General features: G+C 46.6%; 2 protein-coding genes across 12 annotated transcripts in view; one reads left to right on the forward strand and one right to left on the reverse strand.

The window, feature by feature from the left end:
• Positions 1-9743, forward strand: part of STX3 (syntaxin 3) — a 46583-nt gene extending 36840 nt beyond the window's left edge. For 3 of the 11 annotated variants that reach the window (XM_087854908.1, XM_087854913.1, XM_087854909.1), the window contains one exon: positions 4026-5682. In XM_087854908.1, the coding sequence (XP_087711034.1) occupies positions 4026-4139 (114 nt within the window). In that variant the 3' untranslated portion in view covers positions 4140-5682. Of the gene's footprint in view, positions 1-1027; positions 2911-4025; positions 5683-7040; positions 8635-9620 lie in introns of those variants that run through there. The other 8 variants (XM_045786758.2, XM_045786761.2, XM_045786759.2 and 5 more) reach the window with 6 other exon arrangements.
• Positions 6102-10254, reverse strand: MRPL16 (mitochondrial ribosomal protein L16). The gene is made up of 4 exons (XM_045786762.2): positions 10095-10254; positions 9667-9732; positions 7768-7916; positions 6102-6792 (listed from the first exon to the last, which is right to left on the reverse strand). The coding sequence occupies exons 1-4, from the start codon at positions 10147-10149 to the stop codon at positions 6307-6309; spliced, it is 756 nt and encodes a 251-aa protein (XP_045642718.2). The 5' UTR covers positions 10150-10254; the 3' UTR covers positions 6102-6306.
• Between the last annotated feature and the right edge of the window lie 784 nt (positions 10255-11038).

An 11038-nucleotide genomic window follows, 5' to 3' on the forward strand; every position in this document is an offset into this window, starting at 1 on the left:
AGATTGTGAATATACTCTCAATTATTTAATACTTCCCCAAAGTTGGAGTTTTGTGATTTCCGTGTTACTATAATGAACAGTATAACTAACCTATATTTTTCGCATTTCTATTTTCTCTTGGTTATGAATTCAGAGAACTTGGGTTGCTGAGGTAATAGATACAAATGTCCTTAGTACTCGACGCACACTTCCACGTTGGTACGCAGACCTGATCCTTCTCTTTAGTTTTGCTTCCGTGTGCCTCTTCCTTCTTCCCCTCCCATGTGACCAGAGGGGCTCCAAGTCAGCTAATTATAGCACTAAACAGCAACTGCTTCTTGAGCATTTTTAAATGAGGAGACTAGTTAACATATTGTTTTTAGTTGACTTACCTGATCTCCAAAATGCTGTGTCCTCGCTGAGCAGTGTTGGGCTGTTTACTGTATCCTATAAAGTCAGTACTCTCCGTCCCATGTGGCCCGAGGGCAAGAGGTCTCTGAACAGGAGGGAGGGAAGACAGTCTTCCTTTGACTCCCCAGTTGTGGGCCAGGTACTGTTCTAGGGTAGTAGCACTGTCCCCATGTTCAGATGGGAAACTCTGAAGCTCAGGGAGTTAAGAAAGTTGACCGTCTACCCAGTGCTGAAGATGGAGCAGCCATGATGACCCCTGAACTTTTCTTTATTCTTTTCACGTGTAAGAGAAGTTGGGAGTGGGGGAGTAATGGAGTAGATTCAAGTTCTGGCAGTTGTTTTTGGAAAGGGCTGATGAGGGCCCCGTAGAGAGAACGGGGGCTTTTGTGCCATGACTGTGCCTCCCCTTGGCAAGTCCTTCTGTGGGAACATGACAGCCTGTGTGAAGGATCATAAAAGGCCCAGGGATTTCTTTTTCCCTCTCATAATATGGCTTTTTGTTTCTTTCACGATAGGATATTTAGTTCCAGGTCCAGTCCTGTCTTGGGTCTGTCCGCAGGATTTCTCAGGTTTAGTGTTGACTGCTCCATTGCTCTCCTTTTGCAGCGATGTCTGATCTTCCCTCTCCCCCTTCCAGGTTTGTGACTGAGTGTTAATGTCGCTGTCCACCGTCATCCTGTGCACTGATCAGCTCCTCCTTCCCCTGCCTCTCTTAGAACTCGATTTCACTCCAGCCTGGTGTGGCCACCCTTGTCTTCAGATGGGAACCGAGTTTGAATGGCCTTCCTGAGAGAGAGTGCGACCTGTTCCTTTGTTTCCTTGTAACCGTCCTTGGACCTGACCCAGCAAACAATTTAGCCCCAGAGGAAGCTAATCTACCCGATGCAGCCCTGAGTTCTCCTCAAAACCTTCTCCTGCCCCACCAGCTCTGAAGTACCTTCTGTCTCGGACAGTACGAACCAACCCAGCTTCGCTTTGTTCCCTCTGAATGTGTCAGATGATGCCTTGCGCCTTGGAAAGCCCATTTGAAACCTTCCCAAGGTGCTGTATTTTCTACCTCATGGAGTATTCTCCTCCCAGAAATTGCAATGTATTTTTTTAGGGGAGTATCTTTAACAACACAAAGGGATTCTTCCAAATGTAGAAACAACAAGGCCTGGCTTGAGCCTTTTACTTGGCAGGGTCTCGGTCCTCACACTTTGTTGTCCCTATGTCCTGAAAATATGTGGAACTGGTGGACGTCATGTTGGGCTTAGAAGCTGACTTGTTTGAAATTCAATTTTAAATTAAGCTCTTAGTATGTTCAGCTTGGTGGCCAACTTCAGTCTTTATGTGGTAGTCTCTCGTGTTTACTCAAGGAGGCACCAGGATGATCCCGTTGTCTGAGGTTACCATTTGTCAAGGCTGAGGGTATGAGGTATTTCCCTCTCTGACTCTTGGAAACTGGCTGTTCTCCATTGGAGTGATGTTTTGTGAAGCCATTGCCTCGAGGCCAAAAATAACCAGGCACTTAAAATTGGGCCAGGGACAAGGTGCTTGAGTCTCAGGCTCTGGAAATGCGAGGATTGGTGCGAGGATTCAGTCACTCATTTCATATATTCCAGAGGTATTTTTATAATCACGTGTGTGAGACGTATGTATGTATTTGCCCGTGTCTCTCAGGAAGTAGGAAGCTAGAAATGGAGAATATTATAACCTCAAAAGAAAATAACCTTGAGCTGGGCTAAAAATTAGGTAAGAGACATTTGCTTATCTGCAAATGAATCACAGAACTATGATCGTCTGTGTCATCGAGAAACCTTGTTTTCTGGATGAGTATTGGGACAATCATAGATTTTTGGAGTGAGGACTAAGTTGACCGCATTAAGTTTTTATGCTTAGCAGACAGAAGGTGTGACAAGTTTTGGCACTTCTCCCCACTGCTGCATAGGTGAGGCTTGTCCTGAGAACATCCACAGCAATTTGAGATCATTCCTGTGGCCTTTAGGGTGATCGAGTCTCCAGGGCTGAGTCAGTTGGGGGAGACCAGGGACTACGGAGTCATTCATCCTGCTACCAGGTTAATGAGCTTGACAGGTTCTTTGTCTCCAATTGTTGTCATGGAGGAAACAACAGCCCGGAAATGATTTCAAGTGTAGTGACTATGCTGACCCAGTGGAGAGCCCCTTAGATTCCCTGCCAGTCTCCCTGATTCATAGTTCAGCTTTGACTTTCCAGGATAGGGTGAGCACCTAATCCAGGCACCACCCCTTGGCTTCCTTTGCAAAGGCTGCGAACTCCGTCCTAGCTCAGCACTCAGACAGAGCCAAGGGGATGCGCTCTTCCCGTGGCTATGAAGTCAGGCAGTGGACGGGCTCCAGCAACAAGGGAAGACGAGCTCTCATCACAGGCCTTTGTTGAGCTCTGGGGCTTAGTATGGAATACAAGTGAAGGGTTTTTTTGTCATTTGTATTTTTTAAATGTAAACTTGATTATTTTATTGATAATTTAAAAATAAATGACTTTATATTGATTGAGAAACAGTTTTGGCTCTATTTCCCTGCAAAATAGTGGTTGGGTGCCACCATGTGGCGGTTTTTCTTCAGGTTTTGGGAAAAGGATTATAATCCTTTTTATCCATGTGCCAGACCCGATGGATCAAAAGGTCTAATTTTTGAAAATGCTTTAACTCTCAAAGAATGCAGTGTAACTGTATCTGAGTTTCGGGTGTAAGGTGCTCCCCCCGGCTGGCTCCAGGAGGAGGTGGCATGACTCCGACGCGGTGGGTTCTAGGAGGCAGAACAACATACTAAACGTCCTCCGAGATCGCTGTTGACCTAATTTTGACTCTCTTGCCTGAAAGCAACGCTCCTATTAGCATCCTGGGTTCTAGAAGCCAGATCCATCTCCCTTGCCCTTCACATCCTCCTCCATGTCCGGATCCACTTGTCTTCCCTCCCTTGCAACTCTGCACTGTGACGTGGCTTCTCACGTGCTCTTTCTTTCCTTGTCCGGATGTGCAGAAGAAGATCATGATCATGATCTGCTGTATTATCCTTGCGATCATCTTAGCTTCCACCATTGGGGGCATATTTGCCTGAAAAAGGTGAGCCATCTGTGCGGAGATCATTTTGTTTTTCTGTCACTTACCTGAAACTCTTATGTCCTTAGGGCATATGTTGTTGGTCGCTGGGTTCCTCAGATTTGAGTGGGATTAGGTGGTAGAATAGATAAAGGGTGGCGAGAACGAAGGAAAAAGGTTTCACAGGAAACTGGGTGGATAATGAGTTGGCAGTAGATGGGGAGGCAGGTGGCAGTCTGTTCCATCACCAGGGCGGGCAGCAGAATGCTCGGTTTAGAATGCCTTGTAGAAGGATGCTGATTTCCGGCAGCAAAATTTGGGCGGTGCTGTCTGGGAATGGCTAAAGGAGAAAGAATTAGTTCTTGCCCTGGAAGTACCCTGAACTGTTTAGTAGGAGAGAGCCAGCCAGTAAACCCAGAGTAAATTAACTTCCTCCCTTTGAGGGTTAGGGCAAGTTCGTGCCGACTCGCTGAGCAGACCCCTTGCCCCTGCAGAGGAAGGACTTGGTGATCCCGGCTTGGAACATCCTGTGGTATAACCTGTGGTTTTCTTCCCCCTCCCTTACCTCCTGTAGTCCTCACCGACGGAGCCCTGGCCGGCATTTTTACTCGTCCTCCTTCTGTGGTGCCGTCCCTTCTCCACTGCAGACTCCTCAACCGCTACTCCTCTTTCCATTATGAGCCTGTGACGCAGGGGTCCATCACCCACCTACTAAGAGTTATGTGAAGTAGACTTGAGACAGTGCGCAGCTGGGTGGGGGGCAGGGCTGCAGGACCGGTTTGCACAGCAACATGTAGCTGGTTAGGAAGATGGTGTCAGGGAGGGGCTGCGGGGTACAGAGCACGTGCTGGGCAGGCATTGGAGCGCACCCCGCTCAGCAGCATTTCGTTTTCTCTCTGATCAGCACCAGGCCCTTGTTAGGTCTGCTCTGCAGGTTCTTGTAGGTCTCATCTTTGAGCAGCCTTCCATCTGCTTCCTCCTGCAGGGTCTAATAGTCTGAAGTGAAGAGGGTCTAAGCATAGGCGCCATGCATGTCTTGCTCACAGCAGCGTCCCCAGTGCTTAGCACAGTGCCTGCTGCTTACAGATGGTCAATAGCAGTTGACTTAACTACCTGTAATTCAGCTCTGATTTCTGCTCACTGTCGAATCCATGGGTTTTACTCTGAAACCTTTTAGTGTATCAGTGGTAAATGGGTTTGTTAGTGTCAGAGGCTGTGTGCAAATACCTGGGGAGGACCGGATTCACTTATGCAAAAATACGACAGGCCTCCCATTACTGTGACATAGAAAGTCTTTTTTTATGGGTGGTGATGGAGTTGAGTCTCTCACTCTGCAAAGATTGGCTGGCCCCAGGATTGTGGGTAACTCCACGTGGACCCCAAACAAAAGAAACAGGTTTATACCATGACTAAACTCCTAACAATCATCAGCACCAGGCTTTATGAACCGTAACAGAGATGAGAGGTCAGGTCAGAAAGGTGACAGGAGGCTACCACTTGCATCATCTTTTACTTACATGGTTCGTGTTGCTACCTGACACTGATTTTGTTGGCCAGCAACTGCGTATAAGACGGTCCCAGACAATGGCCCCAATTCAAGGTTCAGATGTGTTCTAGTAGAATTTAGTAATTATGTTACAGGAGCTTCACTAAAAATACATTAAGAACCACCATGTACGACTTTGAGGACCATGTAACTGTTTAGATATATTTGTACTTTTGGAAAGTAGATTACTTTCTTTGCTGGACATCTTTTTAAGAAGGTGGGATTGAAAAAAAAAGCTGACATTTCAAGTCATGTGCTGTTTTCTACCCACTTTCAAAAGCAAATGGTTTACTATTTCTATCCATCTGTATTTCTTTAAGTTTGGATAGGGGATAGAAAACTGCTGGCTAGCTCTGGAAGAGTTGAATCTTGTTAAAGACAGGAAGGTGGAACCATGGGGATTTGAAACACGTGGGGCCTGTATTCCTCCAACAGTAACTAGTTGAGTGCCGTGCGGCCCACCCCACCGTACTAGAACCTGCAGGGACACGAAGGTAGAGCCAGACACTCGCCCTCCTCAGAGGATTTCAGACCTAGGAAAGGCCAGACAACTTCAACTTGTTTATCTGTTCCTTGCATTAAAAGGCAAGGGTATGTGTTACCATATTGTCCAACATCCCCCTCTGCCTTCCAAGATTGAGAGATGGGTAGCTGCACATAAATAAATATCTGTTCAATGAATGTATGTACCGCTGTTTTTTTGCTTTTCCAAAAGCGCTTGTAACTAGGAAATACAGCAACTAGCCCCTGTACTATAACAGTACAGAATTCCCCACTGTCCAAAAGCAGAGCGTTCCTAAACTGAAATGATGTACAGTGAAGAATTACCATTAAGAGAAAATCTTCAGATTTCTTTCAGTTTGAGAAAAACAGGTACTAATGTAGCTCTTTGGTAAAAGTGAAGCGATGTGAAGCAAACTTTGACAGCAGGGAAACCTGTGCAGATATTAAATCCAACTTACACCAGAGGTGGGAGACGGAAGCATTTGTTTCAGCCCTGAAGACATTCATCTTATAGCTGGGGAGAAGTGGACCCCCTAACAGTCACTGAAGCCGCTTCATAATCATTTAAGGATTAGGAGTGACCAATGAGAAGCTACATCCTGAGGTGATACTCAAACTTTATTTGATATAAATATGATGCACTTAAAAAATCAACAGATACTACACAATTTTTCAGAAATCACTTACTCACATACTGCTCCTTGGTTAGATATGAGAGGCACCTAAGACTGTAAGGATAGGCTGAGGGAAATAAAAATGTAGATTCTTTCTCCCGGTAGCCTTTGTACATCCGTCTCCATCCTCACTACACACGTTCAGGCATATAGAACTTGCCCCAGTACTGCCCCTTCTGCGTCAAGTCATATGGGCTCAGGACTTTCCGGATCCCCAGCATGTTGGCAGTGGCTATGCGCTCAAAGGTCCAGGGGTTTTGGTTGTTCTGTTCCCGTTCCTCTTGATCTTTCCGCATCTTCTCTAGAGTCTCACGGCTCACGGCCTTTGCTGGGAAGGGCAGCTTGTGGGCAACCTGGTCGAGGAAACCTTGTACCTCTTTGAATTCACAACGCCCACCCACCTCTACTATGAGACGGCCAGCCTTCACGGGAGTCACGTAGTGATCAATGGCACCTTTGCCTCCCCCCATGCGGTGTCCCATACCCTTGCGGGTGATGGGCTTGAAAGGGGCTGGTACTCTCCATAAAGCAAACATGTTCTTGGGGTCCATAGAGCGGTTGATTGTCAGGCGCATCATTTCAAAATGGCCCCAATGGAGGTAACCGCCACCCAGTGCCTAAAAGTGGATGAACAATTAGAAATACGTAGGGACTTAGTTATCTTTCATATGCTCTTTTACGGTAACTGTAGCTTCAATGATATACATAAACATAAAAAGTTCTAATAAGTACCATGGGGAAAACTCTAGGGTACAGTAATAAATGAAAACAAGGTGGACCCATTTCAATGGATAACCAGGGAAGGCCTCTTCGAGGAGGTGATATTTATTTATTTATTTTTAAAAAGATTTTATTTATTTGTCAGAGAGTGCACAAGCAAGGGGAGCAGCCGACTCTGCTGAGCAGAGACCCCAATGTGGGACTTGATCCCAGGACCCTGGGATCATGACCTGAGCTGAAGGAAGATGCATAACCAACTGAGCCACCCAGGCGTCCTGAGGAGGTGATATTTAAAGCTGAGACCAGAAGGATAGGAACTAGCCAAGGGGAACCACAACGGTTGAAGGCAGAGGAATGGCTTGGTGAGTCTGAGCAGAAGCAGAGTGGCTGGAGTAGAGTGAGAGACAGGGCATGGACATGAGGTTGTGAGAGGCCGTCAGAGGCTGCCTAGCAAGCTGTGGGAAGGACTGTAAAATATCACTCTGGTTGCCTGATGGGAAATCAATCCTAGTCCACACCCATTTGTGCAGCTACTGACATTAAGTCTCTATGGAAGCTACTCGATGAGGAAGGAAACAGCTGTCCCACATCCTAAGTCATGGATAGTTTTATTTTCACCAGAGGCCTGAGAGGATTTTATAGTCTGATTACAGGGGCCAATTAGGTAGCCTTCCTTCTCCTGTTTTTGCATTATTTTCACTCGACATGAAGAAGATACACAACTCAAATGTTTACCGGGTAGTGAACAGCAGTTTAAAGAGCAAATGGTGGCAGTTCTAATAAAACTCGTGGAGGATGAGAACTCCAAGAGCATGAGATTCTGCTAATCCTTGGCTTCCATCCTGTAGCTGCTGGACACTGAACTCACTTACCAAGATTGCAAAACTGCCTTCTGTGAACTCGGTAGCTTCAGTAGAAGGTCCCCGGATGTCCCTCAAGTTCTTAGGTTCTCTTCTCACTTTTGGCACAAGTGGTACCCTTTCAACAAATCTAAGCTTGGGCTTTTCAGGAATGGAAACATCTAGAAGGAGCACCAACAACCAAGAATAAATAAAACCACACATCTCAAAGGATCCATGTTCTTCCTAGAAAGATTTATACCAATCAAGTGGAAGTCATAAAGTTACCACTGAAAAAATAATTTCAAAAGGATATTAGGTTTTTCCTGTGGGTGCTTTTTTATTGACACCGGAATCTTTTGGTTATGACAAGTATTAAGACGTTTCTGAACCTTTGAAGATAACAAAGTTTTAACGTTCAAATGAAATGCACTCTGCCTAACACTAGAAAAAAGACCATTTGGGAAGGTACAGAGATTAAGACTGTCACACATAACACTGGCTACTTTTTTTTTTTTCAATGTTTACTAAGTGCTAGACATTGAGCTGAATGTTTTACGTGCAGTATCTCATTTAATCTTTAAAACAACTTTATAACCTTGGTAATTTTTTAAGGCTTCCCTTTTTAAAAATGTTGAACCTCTTAGTTTAACACACATGATCAAAGGGCCAAATAAAAAATGTAAAGCTCAGCAAATTATCACGAAGTGAAGGGATAAACACACCCACCTTAATGGTCACCTTGCTCAAGAAACAGAACATTAGGCAAGTACTATTTTAAATCTCCATTTTATAAAAGAGGAACCTGAGGCCTAGAGACATTTTATAATCTGGTCTAGGCCATCCAGTGAAAACAGCAAAGCCAGACAGTATGACTTTTTTTTTTTTTTTTTTTTTAAATACTACATAGCCTCTCTGGATGTTAATGGAGGTGGTGGAAAGAACACGACATTGTACATGAAAATATCTTCTGCTCTGCCACGTTCTTGTTAGGAAACCTACAACCTAGGGATCCTTTGATCTACCCTCTGTTTCTACAGGGGCTTTTTATGCTGACAACTGTACATTTCCTACAAAGTGCAACAGCTTGCTGTGTTGGGGGTGGGGTTGAAATGCAGGCCAGACACGGTACATCTTTTTCATATCGGACATTATGACAAGTAAGTTGGGGAAAAAATTATTAACTTCTAAGTCATTTAAACATGTCTATGGTAAAACAGGCACAGCTTTATCATGGAGTCAAATATAAAACAGAAGCCTTCAAGGAAATACCAAATTATTAATGGGCTAACAAGGTCATAGCAACTGTCCCCTGCTCTCCTCCAGTTTCTACAAGAAGCTACAGAGAAATTTAGTGAGGCTTTCTCTCACCTCCAAGTCCATATGGACTTCCGGAGCATTCAGTAGTTTCACAATTTCGTGTAGAAAATAAAACCCTCAGAGCTCAAGGACACTTTCGTATTTTTGTGTTTGCTTGTTTTTGTTTCCTTTTTAAAGATTTCCAATAAAGACACAGTAAGTTATACTTACAAAATTGTGGTTTATCGTAACGTTTATATTCAACGAATTAGTGCTCTTCGCCCGTAGTTCTAGGACCGCATACATGTAACATCCTTTAGGGACAACATCGGAAGTTCAAATTCTATGGCAATATGCCTGGCTGGGGGTGGACCAGCGCCACACAGGCGGCCATAGGAGAGATACCCCATGACACAGTTGCTCCATGACAGCAGGGACTTTTGTGGGTCTCCTTGTTCTCTGCTATATCCCGCGGGTTTACAACACTTCTTGGCATATAGCACGCCCGCCATACATATTTACTGAGCGAGTGAATAGAGGAGAGGAAGCAGAAGAACCCGCCTACATCTCCGCCTACCCTCTTCCAGGTCCCATCAGAGAAAAGACAAACACGAAAGTGACACAAGCTCTCACCCTCAAAAGTCGGCACCGGGAGCAGCATCTTCAGGCCAGCACTGGCGGGCGGGGCGGCCCAAGAATCTACAAAGGCAAATCAAATTAAAATCCGAAAGCGACAGACCTGAGCCTGGTACGACCTTGACCAAAGTCAGTCCTGATGGAGGGCCTTGATGGTGGGCTGCGGGTTCCCCTAAATGGCCTCACAGGCCCAGTATTCCCCTCCCCCCCAACCAGAGAAGCCAGCAGGGGTCTCCGGGCGCCAACCCCCGCGGGTGGCTGCGCCGCCCCGGCACGAGTCACCGCGACGGAAGCGGCGGCGGGGAAGCGCGGCCCCTATTCAGGGCAGCGGCAACGGTTGGCGGAGCCTTCCAGGAGCCAGCGAGGCGCCGCACCGGGGGTGGGGAGGAAGGGGAGGTCTTCTGAGGGACCGAGGGCCTCCCGACCTGACGGCCGCGCTCGCAAGAGCGGCGCCACAGCTCGAGCCAGCAGCCGCCACATGGCCACGCGCGTCCGCCCACCCCGGCTTCCCACCGGGAACGTAGCGACTCCCCGGACCCGGTCGGGCCGGAAGTTGCGTTCGCACCGGTCCGCTACACAGAGAATCCCGGCGGAAGCGGAAGAAACCGGGCCGCGTCACTTGGGTTCCCGCGCTGGCGTGTGCTAGCCACGCCCAGAGCCGCTTTAGGATTCTGGATGTCTCCATCCGCTCCGGGGTATCTTCCTGGTTGCCCACGACGGGGCAGGGTTTTCTGTGCTGCTCACTGTGCTGAGAAAGCCTGGCTTTCCCGACCGGGTCGTGTCTCACAGCTCGCCGCTTTACGCCGCTTCTCTAGGGGGCAGCTCAGAGACATTAGGAAAATCCCACTGATTGACCATTGCTTGGCGTGTTAGTGGGCGCTTGCCATGTGTTAGGTGTTCAGTACCTCGTCATTGCGTGTGGTCCTCCCAAGGAGTCCATGAGATAAGGAAGTCATGACACGCATTTGCAGGTAACATCCGGAGGGTCAAAGGATCTAACTTAGCCAGGGTCACACAGCAGGAAAACACACAGTACGATCAGAATTTGAGTCACTCCAGGGAACCCAGGGACTAGACTGTATCAAAACTAGATTATCAAGTTAAAATAATGCATGACTCTTCTGGGAGGATGTTGGGCAAATCATTTTTATGGGTCCGAACCTTTTTAATATTTAGAATGAGAGGATCTTTCCCCAAGCTTCTAGGACACAAATGGGATTAACGAATTGAGGCTGTTGTCTGTTGTATTTAAATCATGCTAAAACGGTGTATGGTCTTTCCCCAAGGATTAATTTCAGAAATGGCAACAAATAAAACCTGTAACGCTTGCAAAGCTACCGGGAGAACTTTCTCTGTCCACAATGTTAGG

This window comes from Ursus americanus, chromosome 24 (genome assembly GCF_024610735.1).
Source record: "Ursus americanus isolate L20-20 chromosome 24, mUrsAme1.1.p, whole genome shotgun sequence".
Taxonomy (NCBI): Eukaryota; Metazoa; Chordata; class Mammalia; order Carnivora; family Ursidae; genus Ursus; species Ursus americanus.

Excerpts from the sequence above, each read along its gene's own strand:
- MRPL16 (XM_045786762.2), bottom strand. The coding sequence starts at position 10,149 with ATGTGGCGGCTGCTGGCTCGAGCTGTGGCGCCGCTCTTGCGAGCGCGG. Across the intron at positions 9,733-10,094 it reads CTTGCGAGCGCGGCCGTCAG|ATTCTTGGGCCGCCCCGCCC; the intron begins GTCGGGAGGCCC and ends TTGCCTTTGTAG. Across the intron at positions 7,917-9,666 it reads CCCGGTGCCGACTTTTGAGG|ATGTTTCCATTCCTGAAAAG; the intron begins GTGAGAGCTTGT and ends TGCTCCTTCTAG.